The 23,484-nt window shown below is 42.4% G+C and overlaps 2 protein-coding genes and 1 long non-coding RNA gene across 24 annotated transcripts in view; 2 read left to right on the plus strand and 1 right to left on the minus strand.

Moving 5' to 3' along the window:
• The window catches only part of LOC127914357 (uncharacterized), a 5,761-nt gene extending 3,244 nt beyond the window's left edge, over nt 1-2,517 (plus strand). For 3 of the 15 annotated variants that reach the window (XR_008088189.1, XR_008088198.1, XR_008088200.1), the window contains exon 6: nt 1,889-2,241. This is a non-coding gene — a long non-coding RNA (uncharacterized LOC127914357). Of the gene's footprint in view, nt 407-429; nt 707-1,408; nt 1,595-1,888; nt 2,242-2,303 lie in introns of those variants that run through there. The other 12 variants (XR_008088191.1, XR_008088203.1, XR_008088190.1 and 9 more) reach the window with 10 other exon arrangements.
• Nucleotides 2,518-3,261: 744 nt separating this feature from the next.
• Nucleotides 3,262-19,932, minus strand: LOC127914356 (RNA binding protein fox-1 homolog 1-like). Of its 8 annotated transcripts, none has more exons than XM_052490147.1 (12): nt 19,461-19,932; nt 13,819-14,055; nt 7,394-7,573; nt 7,223-7,276; nt 7,003-7,095; nt 6,861-6,918; nt 6,521-6,580; nt 6,027-6,165; nt 5,864-5,918; nt 5,695-5,762; nt 4,865-4,946; nt 3,262-4,684 (listed from the first exon to the last, which is right to left on the minus strand). In XM_052490147.1, exons 1-12 carry the CDS (start codon nt 19,545-19,547, stop codon nt 4,640-4,642), a joined length of 1,158 nt encoding a protein of 385 aa, XP_052346107.1. In that variant the 5' UTR covers nt 19,548-19,932; the 3' UTR covers nt 3,262-4,639. The 8 variants fall into 8 exon arrangements, with proteins under 8 accessions (XP_052346107.1, XP_052346105.1, XP_052346110.1 ...); XM_052490145.1 differs by having other exon boundaries at nt 6,509-6,580; XM_052490150.1 differs by having other exon boundaries at nt 5,864-5,903; nt 19,461-19,928.
• Nucleotides 19,933-20,652: 720 nt separating this feature from the next.
• On the plus strand, nt 20,653-23,091 carry LOC118379540 (40S ribosomal protein S9). Its single transcript, XM_035766560.2, has 5 exons — nt 20,653-20,682; nt 21,278-21,389; nt 21,485-21,607; nt 21,944-22,130; nt 22,858-23,091. Exons 2-5 carry the CDS (start codon nt 21,293-21,295, stop codon nt 23,033-23,035), a joined length of 585 nt encoding a protein of 194 aa, XP_035622453.1. The 5' UTR covers nt 20,653-20,682; nt 21,278-21,292; the 3' UTR covers nt 23,036-23,091.
• The last annotated feature ends 393 nt before the right edge of the window (nt 23,092-23,484 follow it).

A 23,484-nucleotide genomic window follows, 5' to 3' on the forward strand; every position in this document is an offset into this window, starting at 1 on the left:
CTGATGAAGACATCACAGTCAAACTGTTGTTGAAACTGAATTATACCCTGATGAAGACATCACAGTCAAACTGTTGTTGAAACTGAATTATACCCTGATGAAGGCATCACAGTCAAACTGTTGTTGAAACTGAATAATACCCTGATGAAGGTATACAGTCAAACTGTTGTTGAAACTGAATTATACCCTGATGAAGGCATCACAGTCAAACTGTTGTTGAAACTGAATAATACCCTGATGAAGGCATCACAGTCAAACTGTTGTTGAAAGTGAATAATACCCTGATGAAGGCATCACAGTCAAACTGTTGTTGAAACTGAATAATACCCTGATGAAGGTATACAGTCAAACCGTTGTTGAAACTGAATAATACCCTGATGAAGGTATACAGTCAAACCGTTGTTGAAACTGAATTATACCCTGATGAAGGTATACAGTCAAACTGTTGTTGAAACTGAATTATACCCTGATGAAGGCATCACAGTCAAACTGTTGTTGAAACTGAATTATACCCTGATGAAGGTATACAGTCAAACTGTTGTTGAAACTGAATTATACCCTGATGAAGGTATACAGTCAAACTGTTGTTGAAACTGAATAATACCCTGATGAAGGTATACAGTCAAACTGTTGTTGAAACTGAATTATACCCTGATGAAGGTATACAGTCAAACTGTTGTTGAAACTGAATAATACCCTGATGAAGGTATACAGTCAAACTGTTGTTGAAACTGAATAATACCCTGATGAAGACATCACATTCAAACTGTTGTTGAAACTGAATAATACCCTGATGAAGACATCACAGTCAAACTGTTGTTGAAACTGAATAATACCCTGATGAAGGCATCACAGTCAAACTGTTGTTGAAACTGAATTATACCCTGATGAAGACATCACATTCAAACTGTTGTTGAAACTGAATAATACCCTGATGAAGACATCACAGTCAAACTGTTGTTGAAACTGAATTATACCCTGATGAAGGTATACAGTCAAACTGTTGTTGAAACTGAATTATACCCTGATGAAGACATCACAGTCAAACTGTTGTTGAAACTGAATAATACCCTGATGAAGACATCACAGTCAAACTGTTGTTGAAACTGAATTATACCCTGATGAAGGTATACAATCAAACTGTTGTTGAAACTGAATAATACCCTGATGAAGACATCACAGTCAAACTGTTGTTGAAACTGAATAATACCCTGATGAAGACATCACATTCAAACTGTTGTTGAAACTGAATAATACCCTGATGAAGACATCACAGTCAAACTGTTGTTGAAACTGAATAATACCCTGATGAAGGCATCACAGTCAAACTGTTGTTGAAACTGAATAATACCCTGATGAAGACATCACAGTCAAACTGTTGTTGAAACTGAATAATACCCTGATGAAGGTATACAGTCAAACCGTTGTTGAAACTGAATTATACCCTGATGAAGGCATCACAGTCAAACTGTTGTTGAAACTGAATAATACCCTGATGAAGGCATCACAGTCAAACTGTTGTTGAAACTGAATTATACCCTGATGAAGGTATACAGTCAAACTGTTGTTGAAACTGAATAATACCCTGATGAAGGTATCACAGTCAAACTGTTGTTGAAACTGAATAATACCCTGATGAAGGTATACAGTCAAACTGTTGTTGAAACTGAATAATACCCCGATGAAGGTATACAGTCAAACTGTTGTTGAAACTGAATTATACCCTGATGAAGGTATACAGTCAAACTGTTGTTGAAACTGAATTATACCCTGATGAAGGTATACAGTCAAACTGTTGTTGAAACTGAATTATACCCAGTCAAACTGAAACTGAAGGAAGGTATATACAGTCAAACTGTTGTTGAAACTGAATTATACCCTGATGAAGGTATACAGTCAAACTGTTGTTGAAACTGAATAATACCCTGATGAAGGTATACAGTCAAACTGTTGTTGAAACTGAATTATACCCTGATGAAGGCATCACAGTCAAACTGTTGTTGAAACTGAATTATACCCTGATGAAGGTATACAGTCAAACTGTTGTTGAAACTGAATTATACCCTGATGAAGGTATACAGTCAAACTGTTGTTGAAACTGAATTATACCCTGATGAAGGTATACAGTCAAACTGTTGTTGAAACTGAATTATACCCTGATGAAGGTATACAGTCAAACTGTTGTTGAAACTGAATTATACCCTGATGAAGGTATACAGTCAAACTGTTGTTGAAACTGAATTATACCCTGATGAAGGTATACAGTCAAACTGTTGTTGAAACTGAATTATACCCTGATGAAGGTATACAGTCAAACTGTTGTTGAAACTGAATAATACCCTGATGAAGGTATACAGTCAAACTGTTGTTGAAACTGAATAATACCCTGATGAAGGTATACAGTCAAACTGTTGTTGAAACTGAATAATACCCTGATGAAGGTATACAGTCAAACTGTTGTTGAAACTGAATAAAACCCTGATGAAGGTATCACAGTCAAACTGTTGTCGAAACTGAATAATACCCTGATGAAGGTATACAGTCAAACTGTTGTTGAAACTGAATAATACCCTGATGAAGTGTGACTTTAGTTTCTATTTCAAATTGACATTGTAGGCATGGTTATCCAACCCTCAATTGTATCTCGTAGGGTTAAGGTTAGGGTTAAGGTTAGGGTTAAGGTTAGGGTTAAGGTTAGGGTTAAGCTCCTCTTAGAAATAGTGAGAGAAAACAGAACAACAACAGTAAAGCTTGGAAAGACAAGTATTTATCCACTTCCAAGAAGATAGGAAAACGAAGCAGTAAAGAAAGAGGGGAAATTGGTACAAAAACTAAAGCTGAACTTTGCATAAAGAAGAGGTTTAGCCCATAGGTTGAAACACACGCAGTAAGACCACACACTACAGCAAGGCAGGCACAGGGCTGGGTGTCTAGGTAAAATACTGTTGCCCCCCTAGAACCACACATACAACATTTGGGATACTAAACTCAAATATTAAGTTATATGCGCTGATTTTAAGTTAAGATTCAGTCCTTGCAGTACAAAGGTACTGAACCAGAAACAGTTGCATAAACATATGCAGACAGTCATTTCTGTAAAACACTCACAACCTTCTTTACACTGGTATCAGTCAGCCTCAAAACGTACAGTTATGTTGAGAAAGGGAACACTGAGAATATAAGTTTGAGCAGAAGAGTGAAGGACTGCAAAAAGAGGCATTGAAAAAGAGAAAGGAAAATGACGTGAATCAAAGAGGAGAGGAAAGGGAAACAGAAACAATGTTTTATTGAGAGATCAACAGCAAATAAACAACAGTGAAGCTAGAGTACAGGATGGAGAAGGAGAGATGACCCATAGAACTAGAACTCATCTGATTAGTTCTATGGATGGAACACAGATTCTCAAACAGAATGGAGAGAAGCAGGCGAGAGAACAGGAAGAGGAAACCAGACAACGTCATAGAGTTTAACAGGACAGAGGAAATAAGGGAAAGGACATTAGAGGTTACAGGCTCGTCAGGCAGAGCGGAGGAAAACCCAGAATGAGGCTGCCATAGAAAAAGGATAAAGTGGGTTAGGGAAGTTTGCCGAATAGCTAGTATTTAGCATTGAGCATTATGTAAAGCAGAGAGAAGATGGATAGAAGCTCAACAATGAAAATAAGAAAAAATGTTTTGTTACAGTTAATTAGTTGAGAGAAGTAATGGCTCCTGAATGCTTTTTTGACAAGTGAAACATTTTTAGAATCAGAGGTAGATTGTTAGGAAAGCAAAAACATACGTACATTTTATGCAAATTATAGTTTTAGGGTTCTAGAAGCATTTCAAAAAAGATTACTACCAGTGCTATTGCTGTCTCTCATAGCTTGTGCTTTGAGTATTAATGTCGTCACATACTCCCACACACAAGCACACGGACACACACACACACACACACACACACACACACACACACACACACACACACACACACACACACACACACACACACACACACACACACACACACACACACACACACACACACACACACACACACACACACACACACACACACTTCAACGTTATCAAACAGTGCTCTACATCATTGACAAAACCAGTGTCATCAAAAATAAGTAATTTAACTGTATAAAATGTCATTGTACTCTACAACTTGACTCTTGAAAAGTCAAAAGCTCAGACGTTGATCAAAAACGTTTTTTTTACAAAGGTCAACATGTAGAGACACCAGTATTGTTGGGCCACTTGAGTTGCAGTATTTCACCATGAAGTCCAGCCAATGAAAAATAAAATGGCTCACATTCAACTCTCTCTGTTAAAATAGTGAAAGAGTAGCTTATAACCCAGGTACGGAGGCAGAAATCTTTACATTTTGAAACCCTGGAACAAATCTGTGGCACAAACAATACAGATTAAGTGTAAAATAAAGATTTTAAATAACTGTCTATACATTAGATCAGGCTCTTTATTCTATATGTATTCTCTGATAGAATAAATCGTTAATAACTACTACAATATTTACACGTTCAGTCGGTTGGATTTGACAAGTGGAGGGTGGAGAGAGTCAGACAGGAGGTGACACAGAGCTCAGTGATGTCATAACCTGTCACAGAACGGCTTCCAGGCTCCCATTGGGCAGCTCAGTAAGGGGTGAAGCGGTTGTATCCTCCTCTGTACAGACTGGCCTAGAAATAAGTAGAAGATATGATGGTGAATCGGTGCCCACTGGCGGGTTGAGACGGATTCCTTTTTGAGGCTCGATTAAAGTCTGGCTCGTGGCTAGAAACAATGGTCTGGACTTAGTGGGTAACATGAACACTTTAAACGTTGGAGAGGTACTGCTTATGAGTTTTAAAGAGGCTCACCATTGTTCCGACGCCGTATGTTGCCGTGGGTCCCACTGAATGGTGGTAGGGATCCGTTGCAGCAGCATAAACTCGGCCATATCTGATGGACAGACAAAACAAAACCCCAAATGAGAAAACATACTAAACCAGCATGGTCTCATAGACTACACGTAACATAGTTAACAAAAATCCAGAACACTCAAATTAGTATGATATGTTACGTTTGGCACGGTTATATAAGACAGAAGGTTACTTAAGGCAAAAGGGAAAGGAGGGTGGGCGGTTCAGAGTGGATGGGTGGGCGTTTAACGCAAACGTCATGTTCGAATTTCGTTACGGACAACTTTGGCATTCTAGCTAGAAACTTTGCAACTACTTACTACTTTTTAGCTACTTTGTAACTACTTTGCATGTTAGCTAAACCTTTAACATAACTCCTAAACCCTAACCTTAACCTAAACTCCTAGCCAATGTTAGCCACCTAGGTAGCGTCAGCCACCTAGGTAGCGTTAGCCACAACAAATTGGAATTTGTGTCAATAAATTCTTAACATATTGTCCAAATTGTTGTCATTCATAACATATCATACGAAATAGATGATGGACATCCACAAATTAATACATACCATTCCAAACGTAACATATCATTCTAATTTGAGTGTCCTGGATTTTATTTCACTATGTCCGTCCAGGTTACGAAACAGGTGTGCTAGTATTGTGTTGGAACTAACAGTGAGGCTCCATTGACCAGACTTGAAGACCACAGACCACACCCATTTGAAGGAAAAAGTATTTGAAATCCTCATACAAACAGAGTCACATTGTCAGTCATTGGGCGCTGCTGCTCACCCATCACTGTATGTTGCTGTGGCAGCGGATGGTGATTGGGCAACTCTGTACGCTGCAGGATACCCGCCCTGATAGGAAAAAAGACATTCAGAGACAAGATAAACTTTTAGCTAAACACAAGGTACACAGCCTGAAATAAGCTGAAATCAGAAGAAAAATGTCCACTTACATAGACTTCAGCTCCATATAATCCATCTTGGTACAGCACACTGAAAGGAGACATTCTATCATTCACACATTAAACAGTGAAAATTAAATAATTTACTTACACTCACAATGGAAATGGTTATTCATTTTTAAAATAGATTTATTGAAGATAGAAATGATCTTACCCAGGGTAGGCGGGCATGGCAGTGGGTGGGACTGCAGCAGCTGAGCGAATTGTGTTGTAGACAGCCCGGCCCCGCCCACGCAGTGGTGAGCCCCGATAGGCCAGGGTGGGAGCAGCTACGGGGTAGGGGAAACTGGCAACTGAGGAGAGAGAGAAAGAGAGAGAGCTTACAGTACCCACTAGGATATGTACTGTAGCCACCCTGCCTTTAGAAGCAGGTTTATTGACTCCCCCAAGGGAACATGCTTTCTTGGAGCCATCGATAAGAGAGGTTAAGTATCACAGGTGGGATCTGAACCCGGGTCTCCTGCTCGGGAAACCCACGTCTTAACCATTAGACCTAAATAGTGTTCCTCCTGAGGTAGCAAGGCCTCATCACAAGAGTCTGACTGGCCACCGCTACACGGGGTCATGAATTCCGATTGGTTTTGATAGGGATACACAAGCTAATACTGAAGTAATCAAACTCACCCGAAAACTCACATTGAAACTCACCGGTGTAGAGTTCAGGTGCATACATCGCTCCCATGACAGGGTTGATCTTCCATCCAGGGGCTACAAAGAGAGAGAGAGAGGGAGAGAGAGAGAGAGAGAGAGAGAGAGAGAGAGAGAGAGAGAGAGAGAGAGAGAGAGAGAGAGAGAGAGAGAGAGAGAGAGAGAGAGAGAGAGAGAGAGAGAGAGAGAGATTAAACAACAAGTAAAGGAAGAAAGACACCATGGAGAATAAAGGGAAAAAACAGACACAGTTCAGAAGTACAGAGTGCATGTCCACCCCTCCCACATGCCACGAAAATATGTGTCCAAATAACTTTAGGTATCTTACTTGAAACCTCACCATTCACAAGAGGTGTTTGGGGCTTCTTGGTGACTATCCTGGCTGTAGCATTGTTCACCTGCACAGACAGAGGGTACAATTTCTCAGACAGACAGACAGACAGATATTCAAGATAGACATACTATAGATAGTTATTCCTCACTTCAACCTTCCTCCCCTCAACGATCGTTCCGTTCAGTTTTTCCCTAGCTCGGTCTGCCTCCATTGCGCTCTCAAAGGTCACGAACCCAAAACCCTGAGAGACGGAAGGAGAAACATTTCTGATTGTCCAATTTGTCATTGTCTTGGTAAGGCAAAAAATAATAGGGCAACCAGGTTTAATTAGTTCAGTTTGTAATTTCTGATATTGAGTGGTCTCTCACCTTTGACCCTCTCTCATTAAAGATAATCTCCACATCCAGGATCTTGCCAAATTGCTGAAAGACAAAAATAGATCACAATCTTGTCCACAGGTTATCACTGATGTTGTAAGAGATGACATCATGTCTCGTAGGATAATAAACCTGGACATAACCACTAGTTGTGTCTCTCACCCCAAACATCTGTCTGAGGTCCGGGTCTCTGAAGCGGAAGGGGATGTTGGAAACGTGGAGACGCTTGGGCTGGGCCTTGCCTGACCCCTCCTCATCGCTACCACTTCCTGCTCCGCCCCCTGATGACACTGACACGCTCAGAGCTTGGGAGTCAGAGGTCACCGGAACCAGGGCATCGTCCTGGGAGACAGAAGAGGAGGAGGAGAGGAGAGGAAGAGAGGAAAAAGAAGAGGAGGAAAATGAAGAATAGAGGAGATGAGGAGGAAAGAAATGAAGTGAAGGAAGGAAGGAAGAAGAGGAGGAAGAGAATAGACAGAGGAAGAGCAGGAGAAGAAGAAAAAGAAGGAGGAAAGTATGAGAAGAGGAGGATAGGACAGAGAACAGGAGAAGAAGAAAAGGAGGAAAGGATGGGGAGAGGAGGAGGATAGAAGGACAGAGAGCAGGAGAAGAAGAAAAAGGAGGAAAGGATGAGGAGAGGAGGAGGATAGAAGGACAGAGAGCAGGAGAAGAAGAAAAAGGAGGAAAGGATGAGGAGAGGAGGAGGATAGAAGGACAGAGAGCAGGAGAAGAAGAAAAAGGAGGAAAGGATGGGGAGAGGATGAGGATAGAAGGATAGAGAGCAGGAGAAGAAGAAAATGGAGGAAATGATGAGGAGAAGAGGAGGATAGAAGGACAGAGAACAGGAGAAGAGGAAAATGAGGAAAGGATGGGAGAGGAGGAGGATAGAAGGACAGAGAGCAGGAGAAGAAGAAAAAGGAGGAAAGGATGAGGAGAGGAGGAGGATAGAAGGACAGAGAGCAGGAGAAGAAGAAAAAGGAGGAAAGGATGAGGAGAGGAGGAGGATATAAGGACAGAGAGCAGGAGAAGAAGAAAAAGGAGGAAAGGATGGGGAGAGGATGAGGATAGAAGGATAGAGAGCAGGAGAAGAAGAAAAAGGAGGAAAGGATGAGGAGAGGAGGAGGATAGAAGGACAGAGAACAGGAGAAGAAGAAAAAGGAGGAAAGGATGAGGAGAAGAGGATAGAAGGACAGAGAACAGGAGAAGAAGAAAAAGGAGGAAAGGATGGGGAGAGGATGAGGATAGAAGGATAGAGAGCAGGAGAAGAAGAAAAAGGAGGAAAGGATGAGGAGAGGAGGAGGATAGAAGGACAGAGAACAGGAGAAGAAGAAAAAGGAGGAAAGGATGGGGAGAGGAGGAGGATAGAAGGACAGAGAGCAGGAGAAGAAGAAAAAGAAGGAGGAAAGGAGGAGGAGAGGAGGAGGATAGAAGGACAGAGAACAGGAGAAGAAGAAAAAGGAGGAAAGGATGAGGAGAGGAGGAGGATAGAAGGACAGAGAACATGAGAAGGAGAAAAAGGAGGAAAGGATGGGGAGAGGATGAGGATAGAAGGACAGAGAGCAGGAGAAGAAGAAAAAGAAGGAGGAAAGGATGAGGAGAGGAGGAGGATAGAAGGACAGAGAACATGAGAAGAAGAAAAAGGAGGAAAGGATGAGGAGAGGAGGAGGATAGAAGGACAGAGAACAGGAGAAGAAGAAAAAGGAGGAAAGGATGGGGAGAGGAGGAGGATAGAAGGACAGAGAGCAGGAGAAGAAGAAAAAGAAGGAGGAAAGGATGAGGAGAGGAGGAGGATAGAAGGACAGAGAACAGGAGAAGAAGAAAAAGGAGGAAAGGATGAGGAGAGGAGGAGGATAGAAGGACAGAGAGCAGGAGAAGAAGAAAAAGAAGGAGGAAAGGATGAGGAGAGGAGGAGGATAGAAGGACAGAGAACATGAGAAGGAGAAAAAGGAGGAAAGGATGGGGAGAGGATGAGGATAGAAGGACAGAGAGCAGGAGAAGAAGAAAAAGAAGGAGGAAAGGAGGAAAGGAGGATGAAGGACAGAGAGCAGGAGAAGAAGAAAAAGAAGGAGGAAATGATGAGGAGAGGATGAGGATAGAAGGACAGAGAGCAGGAGAAGAAGAAAAAGAAGGAGGAAAGGATGAGGAGAGGAGGAGGATAGAAGGACAGAGAGCAGGAGAAGAAGAAGAAGAAGGAGGAAAGGATGAGGAGAGGAGGAGGATAGAATGACAGAGAGCAGGAGAAGAAGAAAAAGAAGGAGGAAAGGATGAGGAGAGGAGGAGGATAGAAGGACAGAGAGCAGGAGAAGAAGGAAAGGATGAGGAAAGGATGAGGAGAGGAGGAGGATAGAAGGACAGAGAGCAGGAGAAGAAGAAAAAGAAGGAGGAAAGGATGAGGAGAGGAGGAGGATAGAAGGACAGAGAGCAGGAGAAGAAGAAAAAGAAGGAGGAAAGGATGAGGAGAGGAAGAGGATAGAAGGACAGAGAGCAGGAGAAGAAGAAAAAGAAGGAGGAAATGATGAGGAGAGGATGAGGATAGAAGGACAGAGAGCAGGAGAAGAAGAAAAAGAAGGAGGAAAGGATGAGGAGAGGAGGAGGATAGAAGGACAGAGAGCAGGAGAAGAAGAAAAAGAAGGAGGAAAGGATGAGGAGAGGAGGAGGATAGAAGGACAGAGAGCAGGAGAAGAAGAAAAAGGAAAGGATGAGGAGAGGAGGAGGATAGAAGGACAGAGAGCAGGAGAAGAAGAAAAGGGAGGAAAGGATGAGGAGAGGAGGAGGATAGAAGGACAGAGAGCAGGAGAAGAAGAAAAAGAAGGAGGAAAGGATGAGGAGAGGAGGAGGATAGAAGGACAGAGAACAGGAGAAGAAGAAAAAGAAGGAGGAAAGGATGAGGAGAGGAGGAGGATAGAAGGACAGAGAGCAGGAGAAGAAGAAAAAGGAGGAGGAAAGGATGAGGAGAGGAGGAGGATAGAAGGACAGAGAACAGGAGAAGAAGAAAAAGGAGGAAAGGATGAGGAGAGGAGGAGGATAGAAGGACAGAGAGCAGGAGAAGAAGAAAAAGAAGGAGGAAAGGATGAGGAGAGGAGGAGGATAGAAGGACAGAGAACATGAGAAGGAGAAAAAGGAGGAAAGGATGGGGAGAGGATGAGGATAGAAGGACAGAGAGCAGGAGAAGAAGAAAAAGAAGGAGGAAAGGATGAGGAGAGGAGGAGGATAGAAGGACAGAGAGCAGGAGAAGAAGAAAAAGGAGGAGGAAAGGATGAGGAGAGGAGGAGGATAGAAGGACAGAGAGCAGGAGAATAAGGAAAGGATGAGGAGAGGAAGAGGATAGAAGGACAGAGAGCAGGAGAATAAGGAAAGGATGAGGAGAGGAGGAGGATAGAAGGACAGAGAACAGGAGAAGAAGAAAAAGAAGGAGGAAAGGATGAGGAGAGGAGGAGGATAGAAGGACAGAGAGCAGGAGAAGAAGAAAAAGGAGGAAAGGATGAGGAGAGGAGGAGGATAGAAGGACAGAGAGCAGGAGAAGGATATAAAAAAGGTTTCAAGGGAAAGGCAGAGAAAGAAGGGGGGAGATTACAGAGGAAACTAAGGACATGTTGCCAATTGGTCCATGCACTTGTACACCTCTGAATAGACAACTAATAAAAATTCCATCGATTCCATTCCAGCCATTACAATGAGCCCGTCCTCTTATAGCTCCTGCCACCAGCCACCTCTGCTGTACACTAACTAAATATTAGGCTACATAGTAATGTTGATTAAGTTATAACAACCAGCCAATACTGAAAGTAACAGCTTCCCCAACAGAAATACTTTGGAGGAACTGTAGCTAAATAGAATATCATACTGAACATAATTGTGATGAATTATACTTAGAAATTCATAATAACCTTGTAGTTCAGGTGACATAGATTATATAGACACATAAACAGTAAGCCTGCAGAAATACATTTTCATAATATAATCTCATTAAAATGCCCCCATGCAAAACCATACAGGATATAGTAATGTGCTTCAAACCCAAAACATCCACTATCCCAAAATGCACCACGATGCCAGTGTCTGTCTATTGGTCCTCCAAAAACCAAGGGATTATATGAGTCCAAACAATAAAATTAAGATGAAAAAAATATTACACAAAGAAATGAGTGAGCGAGAGCAGTGGGGGAGATAGGAGAGAGGGAGCAGAGTGCAATGTGAAAGGAAGAATGAAATGAGTGAGAGATAGCAGTGGGGGAGATAGGAGAGAGGGAGCAGAGTGCAATGTGAAAGGAAGAATACAATGAGTGAGAGATTGCAGTGGGGGAGATAGGAGAGAGGGAGCAGTGGGGGAGATAGCAGTGGGGGAGATAGGAGAGAGGGAGCAGAGTGCAATGTGGAAGGAAGAATAAAATGAGTGAGCGAGAGCAGTGGGGGAGATAGGAGAGGGGGAGATAGCAGTGGGGGAGATAGGAGAGAGGGAGCAGAGTGCAATGTGAAAGGAAGAATAAAATGAGTGAGCGAGAGCAGTGGGGGAGATAGCAGTGGGGGAGATAGGAGAGAGGGAGCAGAGTGCAATGTGAAAGGAAGAATAAAATGAGTGAGCGATAGCAGTGGGGGAGATAAAAGAGAGAGGGAGCAGAGTGCAATGTGGAAGGAAGAATAAAATGAGTGAGCGAGAGCAGTGGGGGAGATAGGAGAGGGGGAGATAGCAGTGGGGGAGATAGGAGAGGGGGAGATAGCAGAGGGGGAGATAGCAGTGGGGGAGATAGGAGAGGGGAGATAGCAGTGGGGGAGATAGGAGAGTGAGGGAGCAGAGTGCAATGTGGAAGGAATTATAAAATGGCAAAGAAAAAAATAGCAAAAGTGAAAAATATCTTTAAATTGAAAATCAAAGTGAATGCAGGCTTGAAAGAAGTCAGATAAATATTAATGCAAATCAAAATACAGATCCTAATATGCAGAAATGAAAACACAGGTATTGTTAGCATTATAATATAGGAAGGCTGGTAGAAAGAGATGTGCACAATGTCCTCAGAGCAATGATAAATAATCAATTAAACAAAAAGATAAAGTGAACAAGGCAGGAACTTGCGCAAAAAGCTTGGGTTGGGGTGAGGAGTGGGAGCTCGGAGGCATAGTGCCGGGCAGGGTCAAAGTTGAATGTTCTAAATGTCAGTTTGGGGTCACGGTGCTGCTTTTTTCTGCCAAAGGTTAAGATCATTACTCAAGATTCCGAGGGGGCATGTATTAATAAGTGGGGTAGAAACAGAGGGAGAGGGATAGAGAGACACATTCACGCAGAGAGAGAGAGAGAGAGAGAGAGAGAGAGAGAGAGAGAGAGAGAGAGAGAGAGAGAGAGAGAGAGAGAGAGAGAGAGAGAGAGAGAGCTTCACACAAACACATACAGTACAACACCACCTCCTCATCATCCTCACACATACCAGAAACAGGGGAAGTGGGACAGTGAAGAGAGGGGAGGGGGAGTGGAAGAAAGGGGTGGGTGGGTTGGGTTGGATGTTGGTGTCATGTCACGATGCAAAATTGATTTCTGAACCTGGACGATATTTCGGAGGGGGAGGGGTCACCCGTTCGGCCTCCCCCGTTGACCCCACCTCCATGATGTGTGGCAGCGTCTCAACTTTCCCCGAAAATCAGGACGGACCTTGTAAGTCAGGGGCTCTAGTGATGGAATATATAAATGTGGCCATAAAAGTCAGTTATGACATCAGAAAGAGCTGCTGTGGCAGGGAAAAGGACTTCACAGTCACAATGCATTGACCTTGATTCACCATTCACCTCTGTCTTTGTCTAGAGTAATAACCTACAGTATATAAAGCCTACCAGGACACTGGACATAAACATACATGTACATGTTTTCCTCATTATAAGTTCATAAACTAGGCCTTGTTCCTAATGAAATTACATAAGATCCCATCAAATACATGTCATTTTGTGCTGTAGACTATATGAAAATAAATAGTAGGAAATATTGAACCTTGATAACTTACCTAATAACATGCCATACAATTTACCCAAATACATTTAAATTATAATCCTACATTTAAATACTGTTTTGTTCCATTCTCCAGTGTTTTTAACTTCTCCTTTCTCAACTTTCTTTACCCCGACCCCCTACCAGTAACCCGGTGCATGATCTTACACAGACATACTGCATGTTAAAGGCTTTGGGGTTACCTGCTCTATTTCCAGATAAATGGGAGAGGGAAAGAGAGAGAGAGAGATGGGGGGGATTCACTTTCAAAAATGAATCTCCTCTCAGCTGCCCCTATCTGCTCTGCTGGGTGTCAGAGGAGATTCCCCTACATGGGCACAGGAGTGGAGTTGGGGAGCTAAACATAGAAGGAGCAGGGTCCTCTGTGTGTGTGTGTTCCATGTTACTGACAAAGAATTTCCTCAAACTTTGTATGACATGTTGTTGTTGATTAGAATAAAATCCCCTCATAGAAATATGTTACAAACAACATGTGATTCCCCCATATACACATACAGTAGCTACATATCTTGATTACAAAGTATCTCTGTCTCTCTATCTTTCCTGGACACTACTTCTATAGTCACACACCTCCAGTCTATCATGTTGTTCTTACCGTGCTAATGGCTGCCAGAGTGTCAGCCCCTTCATGTTGCGGACCCTGATAGACTCTGAGCTGGTGATGCTCCTGGTACTCTGAGTTGGGGTGGGCGGGACTATAGTCTAGAGGAGGAAGTCTGCCTGCAGGTGTGGGAGGAGCTTGTCCTGGTGGAGGGTATGAGGGAGGCTGGGCATAGACCTGGGGGAGGGTGGGGTCACCACTGCCGGGGCAGGCCTCCTGCCCAGGGCCTCCCTGGGATTGAATGAGAGAAGAGAATCAGTCAATAATCAATCAAAATAACATTGTCATAGTATCTATCCAACCTAGCTGTAGGATAAACCATATTGAAATTGTAATAGTGGGTGACACTTGTTATAAGAAACAAAATAATAAATTACTATCACCAGATTATTCATGAATTATATTAAAAATATACCTTTTCGATTCACAGCATACTGCCCATAGAATCATCTCTAATGTAAGCACAAAGACCTCGGGCTTCATAAAAGTCATAAAAGTCAAAGACTCTTCATAAGAGTCGTTGAGTCTAAAATATCACCTGGGAAATGTCTTATGGTTGAGTGGTGCTGGGCAGTTTAGATTTGCACAGCTGGTACAAAACTAGAAGACCTTAAGAAAGATCCACAAAGCAGACTCATACCTACAGTACAGCTCACTGTGATATGTATACTATTCCTTTTGAGTATCCATTCAGGATTCAGCATCCTTTGGAAAAGAGTATCTGGCAAATATCCAATAGTTTACCACTTATGCCGAAACAGAGCACCTACAAACACTTAATTGTAATGAAAAATCAACTCAGCACGAAACTGATCCCAGACTAATACCTTCAACATCATCATAATCATCTAATCAATGTACCAAATCTATTCCAATCCATGTACCAAAATAAACAACAAGAAAGCAGAGTTCCCACAGTGACGTGACCAATTCTCACACAATGAAAAGTGATAGTGGTGACACAGACACAACAGGAGAATAGATGATTGTCTTACCCCGTCACTGCACATCTGATTCTCTGGTACATTATCCAACAACTGCCACATGTTTTAATGCCGGCTTCCACCCGCCCACTACACCATAAGTTCTACTGAACCACCAATCGCATGACAGGAGTTCTGGGAGCAGGGGGAGCTGGGGGGGCTATGCCAGCTGTGGTCATTTGTACCTGTCAATCACTTTTAACCCCCCCCTCCGCACAGAAACACACTAAAAACTTAGGAGCTACACAAAATATGTAATTTCTACATTAAAAGCTAATACTGTAGCCATACTTTAACTTGCCCACTAAAAGGTCACCTCTAAGAATACTATCCTTGTTATTACCCTGTAATTGCTGACGTACTGCCGTGTAAATATTCATATGCCTTGTAAATATTCCTATGCCTTGTAAATATTCCTATGCCGTGTAAATATTCCTATGCCTTGTAAATATTCCTATGCCGTGTAAATATTCCTATGCCTTGTAAATATTCCTATGCCTTGTAAATATTCCTATGCCTTGTAAATATTCCTATGCCTATGCCTTGTAAATATTCCTATGCCTTGTAAATATTCCTATGCCTTGTAAATATTAATATGCCTTGTAAATATTCATATGCCTTGTAAATATTCCTATGCTTTGTAAATATTCCTATGCCTTGTAAATATTCATATGCCTTGTAAATATTCCTATGCCTTGTAAATATTCACATGCCTTGTAAATATTCATATGCCTTGTAAATATTCCTATGCCGTGTAAATATTCATATGCCTTGTAAATATTCATATGCCTTGTAAATATTCCTATGCCTTGTAAATATTCCTATGCCTTGTAAATATTCCTATGCCTTGTAAATATGCATATGCCTTGTAAATATTCCTATGCCTTGTAAATATTCCTATGCCTTGTAAATATTCATATGCCTTGTAAATATTCCTATGCCTTGTAAATATTCATATGCCTTGTAAATATTAATATGCCTTGTAAATATTCCTATGCCTTGTAAATATTCCTATGCCTTGTAAATATTCATATGCCTTGTAAATATTCATATGCCTTGTAAATATTCCTATGCCTTGTAAATATTCCTATGCCTTGTAAATATTCCTATGCCTTGTAAATATTCATATCATTCCAATATCTTCTTTTTGACCAGACTCTTTGAAGAGACAAAAGCAGGCAGGAAATATTTGGGTAGTTGTTTATCTTTCACATTAAAACACAGTAATAAACCCTTATATCTCTACTCTGAAACTGACCAGCGGTCAACCAGAAGATTGGCTGAGCCATTAGAAGATGTTTATGTTGTCCTTTACAGTTGTAAACATAGTAAGTGTCAAGGCCTATATATCAGACTGGCTGTAATTTAATACAGATTCATGTTGTTCTCTCCAACCTCTTCTCCTCCTCCTCCTCCTCCTCCCCCTCTATCTGTCCATCAGCTATTGCACTCATCGGATGGGGTGAGATGGGACTGATGGTGAAATTGAAGAGGGCGAAGTGGAGGAAGGTATGACAGCTGATCTGATCATTTAAGCCTTGTATGATCAGCTGATTCTGATACGTAACGCAGGGAGAGTGTCCTACATTCTCATAGGTCTAAGAAGACAGTGTGGCTACTGCAGGTAAAACCGCAGCATCAAAGGTCTCACTATACTAAGATATGAACTAACACTCGCACTTGTCTTTTCCTACTAGCACTGACTTTGCTGATAACTTCATTTATTGAGGAACAACATAGTTGCTATAACTGTGATGTGTGGTTGTCCTACCTAGCTATCTTAAGATAAATGAACTAAATGTAAGTCACTCTGGATAAGAGCATCTGCTAAATGACTAACATGTAAATGTAATGTTAAATATAAGATATACTATCTTAGTTCACTAGGAGTGGAAAAGGAACACCTTGTCTGTGTAGGTCTCAGATTCTTCCTATCAAACATCAGGGGTTTCAGTACAAATTCCACGATTTCTCTTGACAGACCACACAGGTGTTCCTCCTATACCTGAATTCTTACTTTAGAAATTCCACCGGGAGATGGTCAGGAGTGAGACTGATACCATATTGAATGTATTAGGTCTCTGGAATAGATTTACAGGCATATCATTTACAAGGTTAGTCATTTAGCAGATCATCTTACATAGTGCTTTCAAATGGGCCAAAACAACAACCATGTAAAAAATCATAGTAAAACCTTTAAAGATAACATGCTTTTACATGTACTACTCTGCATCCTGTCTGCTAATATTGGAAGGCATGTGTGTGGTATATCTGGGTTTATTCCAGGGTTGACGCATAATAATTCAGAAACTGTCCTTTTAGCTTTCACATGGCAGATCCTGGCAATCAGTACACACAGTAACTGGGCCATGTTAGGACATGTCAACACAGACACACATGCCTGTATTGTGTCCCCCGCCCCACCTCACCCCCCAAATATCTGACCTTCCCAAGCTCACACCATACATGGAGAGTGTCTGACAGGGGGAGATAATAGAATCTATTTGATACTAGCACTGGCCACCTTCACTCTCTCTCTCTCTCTCTCTCTCTGTCTCCCACTCCCAGTACAGTATTACATTGTCAGCAAACAAACATTATACACAGTATCTCTCCATGTGTCTCAACTTTAATCCTTGCAGTCTTTTTTTGATTGCCATTTGTTCCCCTCTGTCCTTCCTCCCCCTATTCAGCTGTCAGGACTCAGGGTCAAAGGTCATCGGCTCTGAGACAGGTGGTTGCTGGGACAGCTGCTGGAGGATTTACACTCCGAAGACAACAGGAAACTACTGATGTGCCCTTCAAGAGGGCTCATAAAGCAGGGGATACAAACGCACAGACAAAAACACTCACACACCCTATGGTCTACTCTATTCAGTATGTTTACACTGAGTGTACAAAACATCTTTCCATGACACAGACTGACCAGGTGAATCCAGGCGAAAGCTATGCTACCTTATTGATGTCACCTGTTAAAACCACTTAAGTCAGTGTAAATGAAGGGAAGAAGACGGGATATAGAAGGATTTGTAAGCCTTGGGACAACTGAGACATGGATTGTGTCGGTGTGCCATTCAGAGGGTAAATGACAAGACAAAATATTTAATAACGGGGTATGGTAGTAGGTGCAAGGCGCACAGATTTGAGTGGGTCAAGAACCGCAAGGCTGCTGGATTTCACGCTCAACAGTTTCCCATGTGTATCAAGAATGGTCGACCACCCAAAACACATCCAGCCAATTTGGCACAACTGTGGGAAGCACTGGAGACAACATGGGCCAACATCCCTGTAGAATGCTTTTGACACCTTGTAGAGTCCATGCCCGACAAATTGAGGCTGTTCTGAGGGCAAAAGGGGGTGCAACTCAATATTAGGAAGGTGTTCTTAATGATTTGTACACTTAGTGTATATTACATACAGTACGGTAATATGGAACAGGTAATATGATCACAAACACAGATCGTCAGACATTTTACTCAAATCAAATCAAATTTATTTGTCACATACACATGGTTAGCAGATGTTAATGCGAGTGTAGCGAAATGCTTGTGCTTCTAGTTCCAACAATGCAGTAATAACCAACGAGTAATCTAACTAACAATTCCACAACTACTACTTATATACACAAGTGTAAAGGGATAAAGAATATGTACTCCGCTGGTATGTTCTGATCACAGTACACTGGTCCTCATCCCCCTACTTAGGCTACACACTATCAGGATATCAGTGTCCCCCTTATCTGCATGACAGGGGAGCCTTCTCTCTCTGTGTTAATCTACTTTTCAAGGAACAGGCTAAAAATACAGGGGCTGTGACACAGAGAGACAAGGAAGACAGATTCCAGACACACATTATATCTGTGCTGGCATTCACCAACGGGTTGGCAGGGACTCTGTCAAACACATACACACACACACACACACACACACACACACACACACACACACACACACACACACACACACACACACACACACACACACACACACACACACCTCTGCTGGCACCACTGAGACCTGCAGATTAAATATAACTGCCAGTGTTTCATTGCAATTAAAACAAATGGGTTTGACCCTATCAACAGTATTTAGGCCTAGATGCAGCTGTTTGCAATCTCATGACACAAATCTACAACCAGTTGCTGTGAACAACCACATCATTAAGCTGTGAACTACTCTGAACTAAACATCATAATTTGGATTATTTTGAAATCTAGTTCAATAAACCACTTTGCTATCATCATCATGACAAACACAAACTGTATCATTTATAATGTGTAATACTGGGCCTGAATAGATTTAATCTGAATGTCCCTTTCCATTTCACAAACAGGCCCTCCAACCTGTTGTTTGTGTCATGATGACATGTCATTCCCCGGGCCAGTGATTCAGCATATCCAGTGACTCAAAACCAAACTATCTCAATGACGCTTGAGATGAGAGCCATGTATACAGAATTCAATGGGGGCCCATGTTCACACCAACAGCTATGCAGGATAGTTTGCTGATCTCTGTATGTGGCTCTGGGTCTACTGACAGAGTACCAAGAAAGACATCCAATGCTACACACCCGGCCTAAAACATGGTAGGAACCAGGAGAGAGAAGGAAAAGGCAAAACAGAGGGATTGAGAGACAGAGACAGAGGTAGATTACCTGTACTAGGCTGGGGTAACATTGGGCACCCTGGGGATAGACGGGCAGTCCGTAAGGCTGAAGAATCATTGTAGGAGTAGAGAGCATGGTGCATAGCCCGAAAACCACCAGGACAGAGGGAACGGTGGGGAGATGGGAGGACAAGAGAGGGTGAAGGGGGAAAGGGAGAGGATGATATGCTCAGAGGAGATGAAAAAAACAAGGTAGGAAAATCTAAGAAGACAGAGTAGAATCCAAGTGATGAAAACACAGAAGGTCCAAGTGAATAAGAGGAAGAGCTGTAAAGTCAGAAAGATAACTGTCAACAGTCAACCTCTCAGCTTAAAACAATTAAAACAAACCCCCTGAACTAAGAAACAGTCAGCCTGTCTAGGTAGGAAGACAGGAAGTGGCAGAGAAGTTAGAAAGAACACTGCTGTGTGTCTGTCAGCCTGTCAGTTGGTCGGCCTGACAGACAGAAACACATGTAAAGGGTCCCGTTTCAGGGTGTTATAAATAGTCCCTCTCTCTCTCTCTCTGCCACCTCCACCCCTCTCTCTCAATCTGTCAATTAGCCTACTACTAGGTACCATATGCACGCTCTTCTGTTGTGAGTGCACGTGCAACATGTCGTTTGAGTGGGTGTGGTGGTGGTTAGTAGGCTATCACTTTTCTAAAAGCATTAGCTACCCTTACAAAAAAAATGAATGAATCAACACACTCAGACTGGTCCAATTGTTGTGTGTACATCTCTGCTCTCTGTCTCCCAGTAGCACTGACAGTGGTGGCTGTCGGAGATTTGTAACAGCTGGGTCTCTTACACACACACACACACACACACAGCCCCTACATGGGATCCCGGGCTAATACACTTAACGTTCCCCCTTTTTTTTGTGGATATTTTCTAAACAATGTTCAATAACCAAACAGAGGCTGACACAACAGCTCACAAAATAATACATGGCATACCTAGGCGATCCAACGTTCATTCCGTGTAGTACACTAGACTAGATAGTTGTTTGAAAAGTTAGTTGTTCTTGTTCAGCAAGTAAACAGAAACGATTTTAGTTTGACGAACAAAGCAGTAGTTGTAAAGTTGAACAACAGATGGAGGTATTTCACCAACTGCTGCTTTGAAGTGGTGTCGTCACATATTTTTGGGAAATGTAGTTCGCGGGATCCATATAAATAATGGAGAGATCCAATTTGACTTCCTCTTTATCTACTGGCCTGTGGGAGACAGGTAATAACGTATTATGCGCTTTAGTCTGTCTTGTTTTTCCATAGAAGTAGGGTCGCAATGTTAAGAAGTAATACGTTTCCTTGTGCAGGTCGGTTACACCGACCAACATATTTTGTATATGTTTGGCTTAACTTCTGCCTTATTCGATCATGTCAGTCGTCCACGCACTGTACAAAGTGGTTAGCACGCTAACGTTAGCTAGCAAGAGTGAGCTATCGCCGGTGAGGCGTTACGGTGTTGTAGTTATCTCTGCATCTTAAAAGCTTTACACTTTATCAAACTACATTTACAAGTTTAAGTTGTGTAGGTTGGGAAACCAATTCCTTAATATAAATGTTTTTTGACGCTAGTTAAATGGCTAACACGTTCCCACTTGGTTTCGCCAGCCAAATTACGGAGTACCACTATCGGAGCCTGTCAGTGAACCGAGCCTGATCCATACAATTTAAATGTACTTATATTTTGATAATAGCGTAACTGCCTTATTAAACATGTTAAGTATTAATGGGTGTGTGACTTAAGATGGTCTGCAGAATAATCACTTGTGTAATCGCAATGTTGGAACTGAACAGCCATATCAATTCTTATTCCTCAGGCACTTTGATCCACCATGCCGGTTGCCAGGAGTTGGGTTTGTCGCAAGACCTACGTCACACCCCGCCGCCCCTTCGAGAAGTCTCGTCTCGACCAGGAGCTTAAACTTATCGGTATGTGTGCAAATAGCAGGTTTTGGTTTATATTGAATCTCCTGGTCTCTAGATACCGTGTTATTTTTTTCAGTAAATTAACTTTAGTCTCTCAGGGGAGTATGGTCTGAGAAACAAGCGTGAGGTGTGGAGGGTGAAGTTCACCCTGGCCAAGATCCGCAAGGCCGCCAGAGAGCTGCTCACTCTGGATGAGAAGGACCCCAAGCGTCTTTTTGAAGGTACACCACAGCTAGATTGTTCTCTGAACTATTTTGACTGTTTGTAGAAGTGCTTTGAGCTGTTAGCTAGTGAGATATCGGCCAATGATTTAAATATTCGATATTCAGATTGTCTGTGGTGTCAAGAATTCCTCGTGAATGAGGCCGTCAGTCAGATTTCCAGATGCCTTAAATCGGGAGTATTCAGATTTTACCCTATGAGGTCCAGATTACTGCTGGTTCTACCTGAATTAATTGCACCCACCTGGGGTTCCAGGTCTCAATCAGTCCCTGATTAGGGCCAGATTAACGGCCCTACTTTGATTAGTGACTGAATTGCTGCATCCTGTCTCCTAGGTAATGCCCTGCTCAGGCGTCTGGTGAGGATCGGTGTGCTGGATGAGGGCAAGATGAAGCTCGATTACATCCTGGGCCTGAAGGTGGAGGACTTCTTGGAGAGGAGGCTCCAGACGCAGGTCTTCAAGCTGGGCCTTGCTAAGAGCATCCACCACGCCCGTGTTCTCATCCGCCAGAGGCACATCCGGTAAGCTGTTGATGTTCACTAGATGGCCATGTTAGAAAGGACAAGTCGGTAGATCGTTACACTGGTCTGTTATTTTAAATAGGCTCTGATGAACTTGAGTGGTTGTTAAACCATTTGTAACATGTACATATCTAAAATTCTCTCGCCTATATTAACTGTTCAGGTAACTGAGGTGAAACTGTACAACTCACGAGTTACTTTCTCAATCCTTAGAGGGCCTCACAAACGATAGCTCATCCCTGAGCGTGGTTTAACATTTCAGCAAGGTCAATTCGGTAACAAACCGTATACCTTGTCTATGACTGCCCAGGGCCAATCCTGCCCATCAAGAGTAGGCAAACAGTTTCAGCAAGGTCAATGCAGTAACAGACTGTATACCTTGTCTATAAGACTGCCCAGAACCAAGCGAGAGGCCGACTGCTTCTGTCTTATTTGCTGACAGGTAATGTATGGAGGATTGCACCTCAAGCAGATGTGGACCGATGGTCACGGCAAAATTTGACTTGTAAAGGCAATTGCATGGTCTTCAATTTAGTTTGGTTAGAGTACTTTATCTCATCAGGCAGGCCGATGATTACAATTAATATTCAGACTTCCTGTGGTGTCAAGAATTCCTCGTGAATGAGGCCTGTCATTGATGCCAAACTATTCCCATGTAGATGGTTATTTGTCTGATATTAAGTGGGGAGGAACAAATCACTCATTGGGGTCTCCTTTCTCTCTCCAGTGTGCGCAAGCAGGTGGTCAACATCCCCTCCTTCGTGGTGCGCCTGGACAGCCAGAAGCACATTGACTTCTCCCTGCGTTCACCATACGGTGGAGGACGCCCCGGCCGTGTCAAGAGAAAGAATGCCAAGAAGGGCCAGGGTGGTGCTGGGGGAGCTGATGAGGAAGAGGAGGATTAAAATGGAGGCTGACTGACACTTCCTGTTTTTCAATAATAAAAACATTTGACCACAAATTTAAGTTATTTTTATTTGTTATGTAGTGGAAACTAAGCTAGGTAAGGTCTCTGCACAATGATTGACTTCATGTAATGGCTATATTAGGGTTCTAGATGTGATTGCTGGACATTTATAGGGATAATGTAATTCTGACTTGCTTAGAGTTTGCTATGGGAGTGACTAAACAGGTGTAGAGTAGACTAACTGAACTGCTTGCTTATGGGCTGTTCCCAACAGTGGAAAGAAATAAATGAAAAGTAACACTGACTAACCATAACTTGACTAGAGACATGGTACCAGGTTGTGGGGGTATTAAGGAATTTAAGTAGGTGGTAAGTGACTAGGCAATGGGATGAATGGAAGAGTGCAAAAAGGTGAATGCAGATCATCCATAGCTATGTGAGCGGCAG

The sequence above is a fragment of the Oncorhynchus keta genome, chromosome 31, assembly GCF_023373465.1.
Source record: "Oncorhynchus keta strain PuntledgeMale-10-30-2019 chromosome 31, Oket_V2, whole genome shotgun sequence".
Taxonomy (NCBI): Eukaryota; Metazoa; Chordata; class Actinopteri; order Salmoniformes; family Salmonidae; genus Oncorhynchus; species Oncorhynchus keta.

What these genes read in the sequence shown, in the direction of transcription:
- LOC127914356 (XM_052490143.1), bottom strand. Translation starts at nt 19,547, where the DNA reads ATGCTCTCTACTCCTACAATGATTCTTCAGCCTTACGGACTGCCCGTC. An exon ending in GTTACCCCAGCCTAGTACAG is followed by an intron (nt 14,056 to 19,460) that starts GTAATCTACCTC and finishes ATTCAATCCCAG; the next exon opens with GGAGGCCCTGGGCAGGAGGC. An exon ending in CATACGGCGTCGGAACAATG is followed by an intron (nt 4,685 to 4,864) that starts GTGAGCCTCTTT and finishes ACTTATTTCTAG; the next exon opens with GCCAGTCTGTACAGAGGAGG.
- LOC118379540 (XM_035766560.2), top strand. Translation starts at nt 21,293, where the DNA reads ATGCCGGTTGCCAGGAGTTGGGTTTGTCGCAAGACCTACGTCACACCC. An exon ending in CCCCAAGCGTCTTTTTGAAG is followed by an intron (nt 21,608 to 21,943) that starts GTACACCACAGC and finishes CCTGTCTCCTAG; the next exon opens with GTAATGCCCTGCTCAGGCGT. An exon ending in ATCCGCCAGAGGCACATCCG is followed by an intron (nt 22,131 to 22,857) that starts GTAAGCTGTTGA and finishes TTCTCTCTCCAG; the next exon opens with TGTGCGCAAGCAGGTGGTCA.